Raw genomic sequence first — 16,921 nt, forward strand, 5'->3', positions numbered from 1 at the left:
TAACATGCATTGCTGTTCCTGTGCCTGAATCTGCCCCACAAGATTGCTTTGCACAGTGTCCACCTGGGCTACTAGTCCCTTCTCAACCTCATCAACTCTCTCAATAATTCCTTCAACAATTTTAACCATGTTTTCGACTTTATCTGTAATTTGAGGGAATTTGAGATCTAGCTGATAAAATTTTTCACTCACTGTCTTTATTTTATCACTTTATCACTAAGCCTCAATTCCATATCTCCTATTTTTGAATCCATTTCTCCAACTATTCCAGATTTAAATTCCCTATTTTTGACTCTATTTCTCCTAATTTACTATTAAATTTTACAAAAAGTGCACTCAGGTCACTTCCTGGTATCCAACCTATTTCTTTTGGCATGCTAGGGCTACTACAGTTACTCCTAACATCCACTAATTTGCCTTCACTTTGAGTTTCACGCATCTCATCGGCCGTGGCTAATGAAAGAGGACAATTTTACAATGTAGCTGTTGGCTGTACTTATCTTTTGTATCCTCGTGTGACGCAACATCTGCAGTCATCAGTGGTGGCACAGCTATGCAATGGATCATAGTCGGCGGCATGGACATGCAGCAAACTCAGTCAGGAGCGATAGGACGGGCATGGGCCCCTGGCAGCATGTAGAAGTGTTGGTCGGTGGCACGGACAATGGTATGATCCTCGGCAGCACGTGGATACAGCTTCATCAACTGCTTTACCCGCAGCAACACATGGACACAGTATGGATGACGGTTTTACCCGCGGCAACACGTGGACGCAGCACTGAAGATTGCGTGTGTTCGGCGCCTGTGGTACACATGGTCAACACACCAGGCTGTGTCAATGACTGCATCACAATCATGGTGGCCTTACATTGGCGTAACCAAGCTGCAGCGCATATCTTGTCCAGTACAAACATGCTGCTACTGCTAATGCACTGATTTAGCTCAGAACCCCTTCACTGAATGTTCAAAAGCCTAAACATTAGACGGACACCTGAGCCCGAAATATTATGGAATAGAATGAAAACAAAAAAGTCCTTTCCCAGCTGAGCCTCCAATGGCAACTGTACTCGGGCTCATCTGCAAAGGTGGTTGGTAGTGAACGGTTGCATTTTGCACCCCTAATACTGAGTCATATATTGGCTAGCCTTTGAACAGCTGTGAATTGAATACACAATTGACTATACCACAACCTTGCGCAGAATGAGGTACACTATACAAGTTCAGATTGAAACTTATTTATTTAAAAATATACACACACACACACACACACACACACACACACACACACACACACACACACACACACACACACACTTCTAACTTTGTGGCCATGCATATTAGAGTTCACAAATAAATCCGATCTGGATAAATGATATTCAGTGCAATTTGTACACATGGTTTATTGTCTCGCACCTACGCACTTTCATGTTGTTGCTTCACAATTTATTCGCATACACTGGCATCAATGCTTACATTTGTGGCACTTTGCCACTCCAAACTTGCCACCACAACAGACAATGACCAAAAGTCCCACTTTCACGCTCATATCCCCAGTCCTGAGTCAGGTCACGTGATTCTACGTTAATCAAAATAATTCCTAAACATGGCCACAATTCATTTACAATTTCATTAGATTTAAATACTTAAACCTGAATACATTATATAATTTTACACACATTTATCACCACATAATTTTATAATTCTTAGCAATTAAAAAAAAAAAAAAACAAAAAAAAAAAAAACTCTATGCAAAGGAACTACGAATGCTCATCAAAACACAAAACAAGTACTTTCATGTCCATTTTGCATTACACTATTTTCACTCAACATTTAATACATAATTTTATTCATAAGCACGGAAAATTAAAATCAGTACTAATTTATGACATGCTATCAGATTTACATAATTAGAAATAACTCCATGTTTTGGCACAGTTTCACCCCTCTCCCTTCATTTAATCATGTCTTTGCACGAAATATGAGACATACAAATACTTGTCTGGCAGTACAAAGATCGAAACTGAATTGTGTCTTCATAATAAAGTAATGACTTAGTTTGCAGTTGTTCTAAACATCTTTATAACTTAATTCTACTATGAAATGTTTTGATTGAAGTACACCAGCCGAACATATTATTTCTGCTGCTGTGCTTTAAATTTAAATTACAAACTACGTAGAAGACCTCATTTTCACATGACTTCTATTTCAATGATTAGGTATCCAGCAAATCCAAGGACTCGCATTACAAGCACACCCTACATTATTTACTTAAGTGCAAAGTCATGTACAGTAATTATATGCAGTTATGTAACCAAGTAATTTAAACCATCTGAAACTTCCGAATGCTGCCTTCTCTTTATCAGGGAAAGATGAGTCTATAAAGGTATTGACTTGTGTTTGTGCTTTTCACATCCCATCCAATTTTTCGTAGCAGATACTTCCATTGCCAGCAAAACTGCTGTCTGGCCATATTATCCCCTGTTACCTTACAATATGGAGAATTATTGTCTGATGTACGTCACAGATTTTACTGCAGCAGTACTTGTTCTTCTTTACAATTATCTGTGAATGTAGGATAAGAGAGTTCGTAGATCCTGAACTCATGTTGTATACTGTGTTAGTTGTGTTGTTCCGTAAATTTTCCATTTTGAAGTTGTACGATTCAAAAGTCAATAAGCATGAAAATTGTGTTGTATCAAAAGAAAAATTCATTTGTGGAAACTATAAAGACATTGAATAGCTGGCCTGAACTTACCATCAGGAGTCAGAATTTCAGTACTGCAGATATATTCAAGTTCTGTCTCATAGAGGTAAGTACTGGCCAGTCTTCATTTTCTCTGCAGTTTTAGAATTTCTTGGTAAATAGGGTGTTTCTGTTCAGAGAAAATAAATATCCTTGTGTTGTCAGCCTGTTGCAGTACATATTCACTCATTAGCCAGAACATTATGACCATCTACCTCATAGCCGGTATGTCCATCTTTGACACTAATAACAGAGGTGACGCATCGTGGTGTGGAAGCAATGAGACCTTGATAGGTCACTGGAGGTAGTTGACACAACATCTGCAAGCACGCGCGCGCGCACACACACAACCTAATTCTCATAAATTCGGGGGGGGGGGGGGGGTGATGAACTGCCAAGCCACATTAAATCACATCCCAGATGTGTTCGATAAAGTTCAGATCTGGTACGTTGGAGGACAAGTACATTAATTAAAACTCCCACTATCTTCCTTGAACCACTCCACCACACTGGCCTTGTGACATGGTGCTTTATCTATGGTCTGCAACCAGTGTATGATACTCTGTGGCCATCATGATGCCTTGCGTGAGCTCCAGTGGACCAATGGATGTCCACATGAATGTTCCCCAGGGCATAATGGAGCCACCACCAGCTTGTCTCTGTCCTGCAGTACACATGTCGAGGAGCTGTTCCCCTGGAAGATGGTGGATTCGGCAGGATGAAGAAGGTATCAAGATTCATCAGACCCTGCAGTGCTCTGCCACTGTGCCAATGTCCAGTACCAATGGTCACATGCCCATTTCAGTCATAGTTGCTGATGTAGTGTTAACATTGGCACATACATGGTTCATCGACTGCTGAAGCCCATCATTAGGAGTATTTAGTGCACTGAGTTTACACATACATGTGTACTTTGTCCATCATTAAAGTCTGATGATGTTAATTCCACCACAGTTCACTGTCCGTATTGTTTCACCAGTCTGCCCAGCCTAAGACGTCTGACACCTGTAATGAGCGGTGGCCGCCCAATCTGATGATGTCTGATGCGGTTTCACCTAGATTTTGCCATGTGTTGAAGACACTCGCCACAGCACTCTTTGAACACCTGACAAGTCGTACAGTGTCCGAAATGTTAGTGCCGTGCCTCCGGGCCATCACAATCTGCCCTCAATCAAACTCAGATGAATGGTGTACTTTCCCTATTCTATACACGGACAGCAGACTCACTGATACTACATGCACTGCGTGTGTATGTCTGATTAGCAGTCATTCATTGCCAGGTGGTGCTGCTATTGCCTGGATGGGTTTATGTTGATAGTTGGCCATTGTTTGTAATGTTCTGGCTGATCAGTGTAATTGCTATTGCTAAATTATTGTGTAGAGTAATGTCATCTTGACAGCTGTGTTTTTAATGCTTTACAGGAAACTTTCAGATGGACTGTTTCTGGAAACATCCCGTCAGGTAGCAAAAGATTATCCGAATATAGAACATAATGATATGATCATTGACAACTGTTGCATGCAACTGGTTTCTAATCCACATCAGTTTGATGTTATGATAATGACAAATTTGTATGGTACAATAGTATCAAATGTGGTCTGTGGAATAGTTGGTGGTGCTGGCTTACTATCGGGAAAGAATTATGGAGACCATGTAAGTTGTTTTCACTTTACATTGTTCATACTGATTTTAAACTGAAAAGTTCAGATTTTCATACCAAAATAAAAAACACATTGTCCTTTAGATATGTCTGGTGTTTGGGTCAGGCATGATGAGAATACTTAAACAACTAGAGACAGAAAAAAATAGTTCTTGGCCAATTTATGTATTATCTTTAAGCAAATTTGATTTTTTTATGGTGTTGGTTTTATTTCTGATGGCTTATTTTTCAAGTTTGTTCTTTATTTTTTTGTCTTATGACATTTTTTTACAGTGTTATGTTGAAAATTAAAATATTCTTACAAATTCTGTCAAATTTATTGGGCATACAAAATGCATTTATTTACATTGTTGGGAAAGAAACCAGTACTTACGTTAAACTTATTGAGTCTAATCAGTTATAGAAAAAAATTCTATACTCGTAAATCACCAGAAGTTTTTCAAAAGAAAGTATAGTCATAACATCAAAATTGTATACCTACTTAGAGTTTATACTGGGACATGTAACAACAAGGAATTGGGGGTTGCCATGTTTTGTTGGATATAGACATTTCCTGCTGCCATGGAAAGTTGCATTTCCACTAAATTTTGAAGGGATTTGTATGCAGTCAGAAGATCTACACCATCCAGACATGCCATTTCTATTACTCATAAAAGACTTGTCCAACATCAGCACTGATAGAGATGACTACCATCATCCTGGGGTTGAGAAAAGAATCTAGGGCAATGAACACAGACTTTCATAGCTCTGTGACCATAAGATTTGTCAGCCTAGTTCAAAGATGCCACCTAGTGCATTTCACTATTTCCTGTACCTTTGCTTGAAGTATTTGCCTCTACATGTGGGTGCCAAGGTTTGTTGGTTTCATCACCTAAACAACAAAAATGTGAAGACATCTTCAAACTAGTTTACCATGGAATAGAGTTTGTAGGAAGTAGGGTCTTTCGTAGGGTACGTATAGTGTCAGGTTCATTAAGTAACTGGCACATTTAACAAACGTGAGATGAATTTATTTAGTGAGAACAAAGTGAATGAAAATATTCAGTGCTTGCACGTGGTAATTACGTCATCACTGTGTAAGAACTCGACTATTTGTTCAAAATATTCTTCCAGGTAAGAGGCCATGGAAAGCCAAGAGTTACAGCATGTTGTTACTGTAAGAAGGAAAAAAAAAAGTTCAGCTTTCTCCCCTGCTTGTCTTTTCTCTTCCGAAAAACTGTAAATACAAATTCCCTGGCTTTCTTGTGTTCAGGAAAGCACCCTTCTTAGCTGCAGTGTTAAACTCATAAAGTACCTTAAAAATTTTCAACTAGATTCCGTTTGTGTACCCAGCACTGAACATAGCTTATGTGATCTCCAGTGACTGTTCTTAAGAGTTGACGCATTTGTTCATATATCTGCATTGGACATAAATGAAATGTAACAGCACCATCAAATAGTGATGTGTTTGCCCTAGGAGGATCATCACCTCACTCAATCTAATACTGAATGGCAAATATGATGTTATGAGGGACCATTTGCCTTCAAAAGGTTGAAATGTAGCATCAACATCAAAGCATTCTTGCTAGAGTGGCCAGAGGTAGCAATTGTGTGTGTGGAGATGTGCCTGCTTTTGTGAATGTGAGTGTTTTTTCCTTTCTTTTCTAAAGAAAGCTTTTGCCAAAAGCGTAGTATATATTAACACACTTTTCAGTGTGTCTGTCTGCAACTCAACAAATCATCTTTATGATGAGCAACAATCTGCCATTCTCATAATTGCTGATATCCCAACCTAGACTTCACACTGATAACACAAAACTCACTATGGAGATGGAGAATGGTGATATTTCTTCAGTTTTAGGCAAATCGGTGTGATTAAGAGTGATGAACACTTAAGCCATTCACTGCCTTGTGTCACAGTGGGACAAGTGTCTCAACAGCCAGGGTTAATACTTCTAACATACAGATACTGGTTTCTGTAGTTATGCCTCCAGTTATTTATTTTTGAAAGTCTCTTACATAACCTTTCTTTCCTCTATGGAGGATAGTAATTTTGCCTCCCTTCAATTTGTGGCCTGTAATAAGCAAATAATCCACAAGGGACACTTAACAGGCATTAGTACCCTTTCTTCCTAATAAATACTCTTTACGAGGGCTATTCAAAAAGTATCCAGTCATATAAATTGTTGTATGTGGGCATGTGCTCTCTCTTGTTTGTGTGCATGCCTGATTTCTGCCCTCACCCCCCCACCCCCGCCTGCTCCCCATGACTGCGGAAACAATAAGTCACTGGCTAGCCATTGACAAGTGAACATGTGTAAGTTGTTGATGTCTGATTTTGAATTGTGGGTAAAATTACAGAAAAAGGGGAACAATGTTATTGCATCCAGTGTGTGTTTTAAGCTTGGCAATTCTCAAGTGGAAACCATTTGTAAGATTTGACAAATGTTTGGGAATGAAGCAGTGGGCATCACCCAGATGAAGAAATGGTACAGCTGTTTCAAATATGGCCACTCATCAGTGAAGAGTGAAGCATCTTCTGGTAGGCTCTCAATGTCCGCAAATGAGGTTATTATTGATCATGTAAGGATCCTGGTGATGCAAGAGAGAGAAATCATGATCAGAGAACATTTAGACAAGGTTAAAATTACTATTAGGGCCATGCATTCCATTTTAATGGAACATCTGAGCTTCAGAAGGATCTTTCAAAATTTGCGCCCTTCAGCTTATATGGTTTTATTATCCCTCCATGTAATGTGAACCTATGTAAGTAATCCCAGTTTTATTTTTAATACTACGAGTGCTACTTACAGTTTTTGATATGGTTGTTATTCTCCTATGTTGATTAAAATATTTTTGTAGGTAACCATAACGTCTGATGAACATACACTTACAAGGGGAAGGCCTCAGACACAGCCAACCGATTCAGCTCAGATTTGGCAGGTCGCCTGTGTACAACCTAAAACGAAGGACTCTAAGACATTTTGGGTCAACACCCCTGCAATTTTGAGAAAATCACCCCTAAAGGATATGACGAGCAATCAACTCAAAATTGGAGGGATCTGTAGATAATTGTAAATAGAGCATTTTTCATCATCAGGTATGGGGTCCGCAAATGCAAACTTTTCCAGAAATCGAGGTAAGAAACTTTTACAACTGCCACTTCTGTACCCACATGGTAAACGCTTTTCGCCAACAGTGCCGATAGCGCAGTGGCCGAGGTAACTGGCTGGGAATCAAAGAACCCAGGTTTGTATCTCGAAGAAACCTAGTGGATGTTGTTCTTTCCATTTGTATTTTTCCATATCTCAATTGATAGGAATAGGAGGGTCAGTAAGGTAAGTAAATCAATAAGGAATGATAATAATAAGGTAGGCAAATTAATTTCTCAAATGCCGTGAGTTAGTAAAGTATTAAACTTTTAAGCCTTGTCACATGAAAACAGCTCCGAGTAAGAGTGCTGTGAATTCCTCATGAGGGATCACAGATAGCCAACCGCACGACGCTTATTTACAGCAAGGCATGGGACAGAATGCACACAGGGAGAGTTATGTTGTCCCGGTTGCCTCTTCGTCATATCATAGTTGTGAACCTGGAAGAGTGAAGGTGTCCAGCACGAGCCTTATAGAAGTCAATCGGAAAGAGTTGTTTTCCGTCATTAGGATGCCGTGAACCTCGCAGATACATGTAGGGATTTTTCCATCGTTAATGCACTGAATGAAATACGTTTTGTGAATGAATACAGTGTTCTTCCTTAAGTAACATATGACGAGTACTGTATGTAGTTTGTAGTGATTAGCTTGTCTGTTATGCCATAGTAACTAGTTATTGTTTGTTGTGTCATATATTCCAGGTGCATAATCTGAATAATGGAGGACGTACACCCTTTGACTAGTGCTGTAATATATAGTTAAGAGCCTCTCACAGACGATGACAAGCGGGAAGTTACAGACACTGTGTTTTGGTTTGTAAAAGTGTTGCAAGACAGATGCATTATCAATACACTACTGGAAGCATGCAGTTCTGTTCCTCGGTGTTCCAGATTGATAGGAGCGGCTGTCGTCAAGTGATTTTTGGAGCTGATGAACGAAATGACTTTTTTTGATACTGAAGTACTGTACCATGAAGATGGAGCAGAAGATGATTCAGTGGAAGATATCCCGACTAATGAATCACAAAATGGTCATAACACTTTGGAAATCTCCACGTCACTGGGAATATGTGCTTCATTTGTTCCCGATGAGTACTACGAACCCGTTACTAAACGATTGAACTACGGCGCTGTACCCCTTGAAGTAAAAGTGAAGGTGGTAGCGCTAGCCAGGAATCATCCAAAGTGTAACTTACAAAAACTGCAAAAGAATGGAGCAACAACAGCCCTGAGAAGGAAGAAGGACTTGAAATTGTGGGAAAGTGATATTGTTAAAGGAGGGACAAGATACGACAAATACCAGGCGATAAATAAGTGGACATACAACCGATTTGTCGAATCTCATTGTAACGAGAATGTAACAACGAGAATACTTCAGGAGTGGGCTGCAGGTGCAGCGCTTCAATATATGGCCAACGAGGATTTTTACATTTGCTGCATCATTATCTTGGGTAAGAAATTTCAAATTAGAGTATAAAATTCGTCAACATCGCATCACTAAATACATCTCTAATAAGGAGGTACAAAATATGAAGATATACAGAAAGTGGTGGCTCTTTTAGCACACAAACAGCGTCACTTATGACTGGTTTTAATCGTGATTATGTGATCAACACCAAACAAACAGGATGCGAGTATTGGGTGAACATTCGACGGACGTTTTCACATAAGGGAGAAAAACAAACCCTTGTCGCAGTTGGTAGTAAAAACAAACTAACACATTCGTACACGCTGCAATATGCCATCACAGCCTCTGGAAAAGTGTTGCCTGAGGTTTTCCTGTGTTTACAAGAAACAAATGTTACATTTGGTCCTCGGGTCATAGAAGAGGTCAATCGTTTAACCGACTCATTGAAAAATGTTTACATTACCTGCTCCAAATCCGGGAAACATACGAATGTGATTTACAGATCATTTCTTGAGAATATTTTAAAACCATATATTTCTGATAACAAGTTTCGTCTAATATTGGATTCCTGGAGTGGACAAATTAATGCTACAATATATGACACAATGTTTATAGATGGCGAGGGTCAGCCGACGTGCACAGTAAAAGTAATACTACCAAACTGCACACTTGTGTGCCAGCCGTGTGATGTTCATTTCTATCGCCAGGTTAAAAACTTTATTTCCAGGCTTCAGAATTGCAGTGTGCTTCTGGAAACCCAGTGGGAATTGCACAACCACACAGATGCAATAACTATTCACAGCATAATTCATAACCAACTTTCAGCACACTGATTTTTCAAGCAATGATATCGTATGTGTGGTGCGCATCAAAATTAATTCCCGAAAAACACATATTTTTTAATGTAAACCATGTTTGTTTTCTGCCGACTCTTTGGAAGGAACAGTGTACTTGTCGAAAGATTGCATTCATTAGATGTTCTTGGTGCTGTGAGTATATTTGTCTCGAATGTTTATATGACAAGTACCATCCATCTAGTTGTTCGAAGAAAAGTGAGGACACGCAACAGTGACTGGAAGAGCCATTGTAAAGTGACGTGGAGTAACATTCTAGTTGTTTACTATCCCAAGAAGTTTGAGAAATTGATTTACTTATCTTATTACCCCACCTATCCCTATCAATCGAGATATGGAAAAACACAAATGAAAAGAACAACATCCACTAGGTTTCTTCGAGATTCGAACCTGGATTCTCCGATTCCCAGCCAGTTACCTTGGCCGTTGCGCTATCGGTGCTGTTGGCAAAAAGTGTTTACCATGCGGGTACAGAAGAGGCAGTTTTAAAAGTTTCTTACCTTGATTTCTGGAGAAGTATGTGTTTTTGTACCCCATACCTGATGATGAAAAATGCTCTATTTACAATTATCTATTGATCCCACCAATTTTGAGTCGATTACTCGTCATAACCTTTAGGGGTGATTTTCTCAAAAACGTGGGGGTGTTGACCCAAAATATCTTCGATTCCTTCATTTTGGGTTATACACAAGTGACCTGCCAAATCTGAGCCGAATCGGTTGGCCATGTCTGAGGCCTTCCCCTTGTTAGTATTGACACCAAGTCAGTGCAATAAAATTTTTGCAACTGGATGGATGTTTATGTCCTTCATTACATATTACAGAGTTACCATAGTGACATCTTGGAAGCTCTTATGTTGATTAGGAAAGATATCTTCACCCAATTCTTTTCCTTTTATTTTTTACTGTCATTTAAAACAGATAGTCTATGCAAATTAAGAAATAGAATTTTGGGTCAACTGCAAATACTGTGCCATTTAACATCATTGATCTTAGGTTTGAATCATATACAATGGTGTTCCTTTGTAATTGTGTATTTTAGATTTCAGAATTAACAAATTTGTGGTGTTTCTAGAATGGAACCAGACTTTCCCCACACTGCCACCATTCCCATTTCCTATGGTAGATTTATGTATAGTGCTATAGTGAGACATTACCATTGTCACTGGATAACCTAACCAGCTGTTTATGTATTGCCATTACTCGACCCTGAGAATTACAGTCAGACGTAATCTGTCGAAATCCCAAACTTTAGTGTCTGAAATTTGACAGTGATTTCTACTGCAACACAGGCTACGTAGACTATGTTGGGCGGTACCTGTTTATAGCAATGAGATTTTAGTTTTAGTATTCTTAATTATAATACAGAGATTTTTTTGTAATAAAGTTATGTTACACATGAATTAAGTACTGAATCATAAATTTCGCATATTGTTACTGTTTTTTTTTTTTACATTTTGTGATTTGCAGTATGCAGTTTTTGAGCCTGGCACCAGGAACACAGGAACTGCAATTGCTGGAAAGAACATAGCAAACCCCATTGCAATGTTAAATGCTGCTGTAGACATGCTTGACCATTTAGGTCATGTCCATCATGCAAAGATTATCACAGAAGCTATTGATAAAACTGTAAATGAAGACCGTATCCACACACCAGGTATTTATGTTTCATTGTGATTGTTTATTGTATAATTTACATTCCTTTCTTGCATATAAATACAGTTATATAATTATTTTGTGTAATTTCAGCATCCAATAATATTGGTGTATGTGAAAGACCACCTCTGTTTCATCACAATGGATGTATGTTAAATAGGTAGTGTGACATTTACTACAAAATTGATATAGTTATAAAGCTAGAGACATTGTTGTCCATTTTTTAAACCTTTCAATAAATGCTATTCCAGAGAAATTTACCACAATTTTTAATGTAGTGTGAAGAAACACAATTGTGACATGTCATGTAGGTGGTAGATGACCATGTTGGAAATGAATAGTAATACTGCATTAAGGCTCAGTTTGTTGCTAATTAAAAAAGAAAAAGAAAAAAACGCCCTTCAAAAATAGAATAACTTATTGCCCGTAATATGGTGCATTTTGGACCTTGACATCTTCAAATATGTGTTAAAAATAGTAAAGATATATGGAAATAACGAAACAGAATCAGAATAACGAAATGCAAGAACAACTCTCAGTTGCACACACAAGGTAGTTCAGGAAAAAACATACCTGGGAGCAACATGGTTCACATAGATATAAAGGTTGCAAGATGTATACGTAAGTCTTAAGCAGACCAACAGATCAATGAAAGAAATCTTAACATGAAACCTTGAGGCGAACATTCACATCAGATGCCAGGATAGTAGTGATGGTGGCAGCATAATCAAAAAAAATTAAATCGTAAAAATACAGTACTCAAATATTTTTAACATTGTAACAGTAAGAAAGCTAGCTCTTTTTTTTTTTAAAAAAAAAAAAACAAGAACATCTGCATAGCTACAATCAGGTTGCAGAATCATAGCGATTGCGATGCTGCACATCACCAGGAATGACAGTGAATTTTATGTATGAAGAGTAATAGACAGTAGTACATAATAAAAGTTCAATAAGAAAATAATTACAAAGTTTGAAATAAAAACTAACAAGTGAAGGTGTATTGTGTCTGCCATCAGTTGGCAGAACATTAGCAACAGTGGTGTCATACATGATTGCAGTTCACTATGGATGTGGTAAAGGCTAGGCAACAAAATCATGTAAAATTACAATGCAGAAAAGACAATGCATTAACAGAGCCATATTGGCTTACATCATCTGTAATAAAAACTAACACATGAAAGGAGTACAAGAGCTATCCCGAGTGTCTTTACAAAAATTGTAAACACCCAGAAATCGAATAAATAAATAAATGTACCACAATACAAAAGAAAATCCAGGAAGGAACTAAACAATATTATGAATAGGATAGTTGCTACTCACCATATAGTGGAGATAATGAGTCGCAGATAGCCACAACAAAAAGACTGTCTGAAAGTGAGCTTTCAGCCAACAAGGCCTTCATCAGAAATAGACAGTGTGCCTGCTGCCCCCCCCCCCCCCCCCCCCCACACACACACACAGGCAACCACAATCTCTAGCTGCTGGGGCCAGAATGCGAGCAGCAGCGCATGATGGGAGATGCAACTATGTGGTAGGGGTAGGAGGAGGCTGAGATGGGGAGGGATAGCAGGGTAGGGGTGGGCAATGGTAAAGTGTGGCTTGTGGGAGCATACAGGGGTGAGGTGGAAATAGAGGTGGTCAGCTATGTGCAGTCAGGAGGTTAGATGGTGAGGGGGCGGGGGTGGAGGAGGCAGGCAGCGGAAAAGAAGTAAAAAGACTGTGGGTGCATTGGCATTGTGCTGGAATGGGAACAGGGAATGGGCTGGTGGGTAAGGACAATGATTTAATGCAGGTTGAGGCCAGGAGCGTTAGGGAACGTAGGTTGTATTGCAGCGAAAATTCCCACCTGCGCAGTTCAGAAAAGCTGGTGTTGATAGGTATAATCCAGATGGTAGAGGATGTGAAGAGTCACTGGAATGAAGAATGTCGTGTTGGGCAGCATACTCAGCAATGGAGAGTCCAGCTGTTTCTTATCCACAGTTTTGTCATGGGACAATTCATGCAGATAGATAGCTTGCCCACATAAATGCAGCACAGTGGTTGCAGCTTCGATTTTAGTCACAAGATTGGTTTCACAGGTAACCCTGTCTTTGTAGGGTTAGGTGATGCTTGTGATCTGACTGGAGTAGATGGTGGTGGGACATGTCTTGCATCTAGGTCTGTTACAGGGATATGAGCCATGAGGCAAGGTGTTGGGAGATACCAACAGTTTCCTCCACCAACTCTCCACACTTTGTGTTCCTTCACCACATGGTGCCTTGCTGATCACTATTGATGCCACCTCCTGTTACACTAACATTCGTAGTGCTCATGGTCTTACCACCATTGAACACTACCTTTCTCAACACCCAACAGATTCTGAACCTACAAATTCCTTCCTAGTCACCATGACCAACTATATCCTCACCCACAATTACTTCTCCTTTGGAGACATTATCTATAAACAAATCTTGCTATGGACACCCGTGTGCCACCATTCTATGCCATCCTATTCGTGGGCCATCTAGAGGAATCCTTCCTAAACACCCAGAATCCCAAACCCCTCACCTGGTTCAGATTCATTGATGACATCTTCGTGATCTGGATCAAGGGTAAGGACATCCTATTCACATTCCTCCAGAGTCTCAACACCTTCTCCACCATTCACTTCACCTGGTCCTACTCAACCCAACAAGCCACCTTTCTCCATGTTGACCTCCACCTCAAAGGTGGCTACGTCAGTATCTCTGTCCATATCAAACCTATCAACCACCGGCAATACCTCCACTTCGACAGCTGCCATCCATTCCACACTGAGATGTCACTTCCATACAGCCTAGCCATTCATGGCTATTGCATCTTTGGTGACATGTGGTCCCACTCGACATATACTGACGGTTTCACTGAGGCCTTCACAGACCGTAATTACCCTCCGAACTTTGTGCGAAAACGTATCTCCCGTGTCTTATCCCACCAGTCACACACCACCTCCCAAAGTCCCGCCATCAGGCCACAGAGGAGCATTCCCCTTGTGAGTCAGTACAACCTAGGACTGGAGCAACTGAATCACATTTTCCTCCAGGGTTTGATTACCTCTTGTCATGTCCTGGATTGAGGAGTATTCTACCCACTGTTCTTCTCATCCCTCCCACATTGGTATTCGACAACCCACCGAACCTGCACAGTATCTTCGTCCATCCCTAAACAGTCTCTGCTCCCAACCGATTGCTCATATCCCTGTAATAGACCAAGATGCAAGACCTGCCCCATACATTCTCCTACCATAACCACCTATTCCATCTGTGAAACCAGTCATGTTATCTAGAAGCTAATCTGCATGACTGGCCACCGACAGACTGTGGCCAAGAAACAGCTGGACCACTCCATTTCTGAGCACGCTGCCCAACACAACATCCTTCATTTCAGTTACTGCTTCACAGCCTATCCTTCTCACAAACACCAGCTTTTCTGAATTAAGCAGGTGGGAACTCACCCTGCAATATATCCAATGTTCCCGTAACATTTCTGGCCGCAACCTTCGTTAGTCATTGTCCTTACCCACCGACCCCCTTCTTGTTCCCATTCCAGCACTACACAGCCCTCTATTCCACCAATGCACCCATCATCTTTTTACTCCTCTCCTTTTGCAGTACGCCCCCCCCCCACCCCCCACCGCCCCCCACATTCTGGTGCTCATCATCTATATTGTCTAGAAGTCCATATTTTGTTCTCTTTGCACCACAAAAGCCTCTTGTGTGCTTTTGCCTAGTTTACAAGACATTTAGCAATAGCCATGAATGTTTAGTCACTGTAATATATTTATTTGTTAATGATCTGCAGCCACAGTTAAATGCCGAAATATTAGTCACAGTGTGAATAATTTTGACAGCAGCTGAATTAGGTATTGAAAGAATACCTATTGGCGACACATGACAATTGGTGTGGTAGATGTGAGTAGGACATGGTTACAAGCAGTTGGATGGTACATGGACCGAGGAAGTTGTTTGCAGGATTAGAGATTAGAAACAATTTAATATAAGTTAGCTGCATAGTATTAGAAAATCTGAAGAAGGGGTGTGTGTGTGTGTGTGTGTGTGTGTGTGTGTGTGTGTGTGTGTGTGTTTGGCTGAAGGCTGTATCAGATGGAATAGTGTAGAGGAGACCGTTATCCAGCAGCAGATGTGAAATCATTGATGCTGGTCGTTGATGTCATCATCATCATCATCATCATCATCATCATCATCATCATAATCATCAGAACCTCACTAGGAATCAATCAAAGTGAAGTCACAAATCACTTAAAATCATTGTGGGATTGTAACAGATATGCTCAACCAGCTCCAGTTTCAGATGCCATAAGAGGGGCATGATGCGTGTCAGAGAGGCTCTGTTTCACTCCAGAGAGCACACCTTCCAAGAAGAATTGAGCAACATTCCATATATACTGCTCCAAATAGCAGTATGAATTAAAATTTCTGCAGCTTTATGTATGCAGGTGTAAATCTTACCAGAGGCTGTTGTGAGTTCGAGACCCATCAAATGGAGAACTAATATAAATATGACAAGAAGGAAAATCAAATGAATTAGTGACTTTCCTCTAACTGGAAAAGAAATGTTTGGTTCAAAAAGTTTGAGATTTGGGGCAAACTCATTAAATTTACAGCCTGTTTTAGTCACTAACTTCTGTAGTCTAATTTCGAGACACTATATTATTCTCGTTTCTCTGAAATTATATTTTAATGTAAGAAATTTTTATTGTAGGTGCAGAGTATTCCCTAGGCATTATTTGCCAATTTAAGGCTAATTAACTCTTTCAGAAACTGGTATTTTTGGTGGTGAAGGTACAGAAATTGTTGGTGCATTTAGTAATATTTCATTTACATATTATTATTATTATTATTATTATTATTATTATTATTATATTTTGCAGTATGTTACTTCACCCCTTTAAATGTACTAACTTGTACTAATTATTACAGATTTGGGTGGAACTGCATCAAGTACAGATGTTGTAGAAAATATTCTGAAACATGTTCAAAAAACAACAAAGTCTATTTACTGGTAAGTCCCTCCTAAAAATATAGTTATGTGTTATTTTTTAACTATATTTTTATAAAGCTTTTTGTTAAGAATGAAATCTCTTGAAAAAGAATTTGTACTATAAAAAGCAAAAGTGGGTAAAATCTAAGGATAAGGCCAGAGCTGTTAAATACGTATTTTGGCAGTAGTTATTGAATATTACTGTGCTACATATTAAGGAATTCCAAGCTCACAGTTTCAGTTCAAAAAGCACATCTGTTTTTTTGCATATCATTGGTTACCCAAAACTATTCTCTGATTGGCAATGAAAAATTGATTTGTTGCCAACGTATGAATATCATTGGCAAAGTGTCCTGGCTTGCATTGCCTTTATACTTACTGTTGCCAATACTGGTCTTTCATGCTTATGAGTAATGCCTAAAAATTATTTTGGCCATAAAATTTTATGACG

General features: G+C 39.4%; 1 protein-coding gene across 3 annotated transcripts in view; it reads left to right on the forward strand.

Annotated features, from left to right (window-relative positions):
* The window catches only part of LOC126470511 (isocitrate dehydrogenase [NAD] subunit gamma, mitochondrial), a 120,128-nt gene that overhangs the window by 60,664 nt on the left and 42,543 nt on the right, over positions 1-16,921 (forward strand). For all 3 annotated transcript variants that reach the window (XM_050098409.1, XM_050098411.1, XM_050098410.1), the window contains exons 7-9: positions 4,166-4,397; positions 11,266-11,452; positions 16,410-16,491. In XM_050098409.1, the coding sequence (XP_049954366.1) occupies positions 4,166-4,397; positions 11,266-11,452; positions 16,410-16,491 (501 nt within the window). The remainder of the gene's footprint in view (positions 1-4,165; positions 4,398-11,265; positions 11,453-16,409; positions 16,492-16,921) is intronic.

The sequence above is a fragment of the Schistocerca serialis genome, chromosome 3 (genome assembly GCF_023864345.2).
Source record: "Schistocerca serialis cubense isolate TAMUIC-IGC-003099 chromosome 3, iqSchSeri2.2, whole genome shotgun sequence".
NCBI lineage: Eukaryota > Metazoa > Arthropoda > Insecta > Orthoptera > Acrididae > Schistocerca > Schistocerca serialis.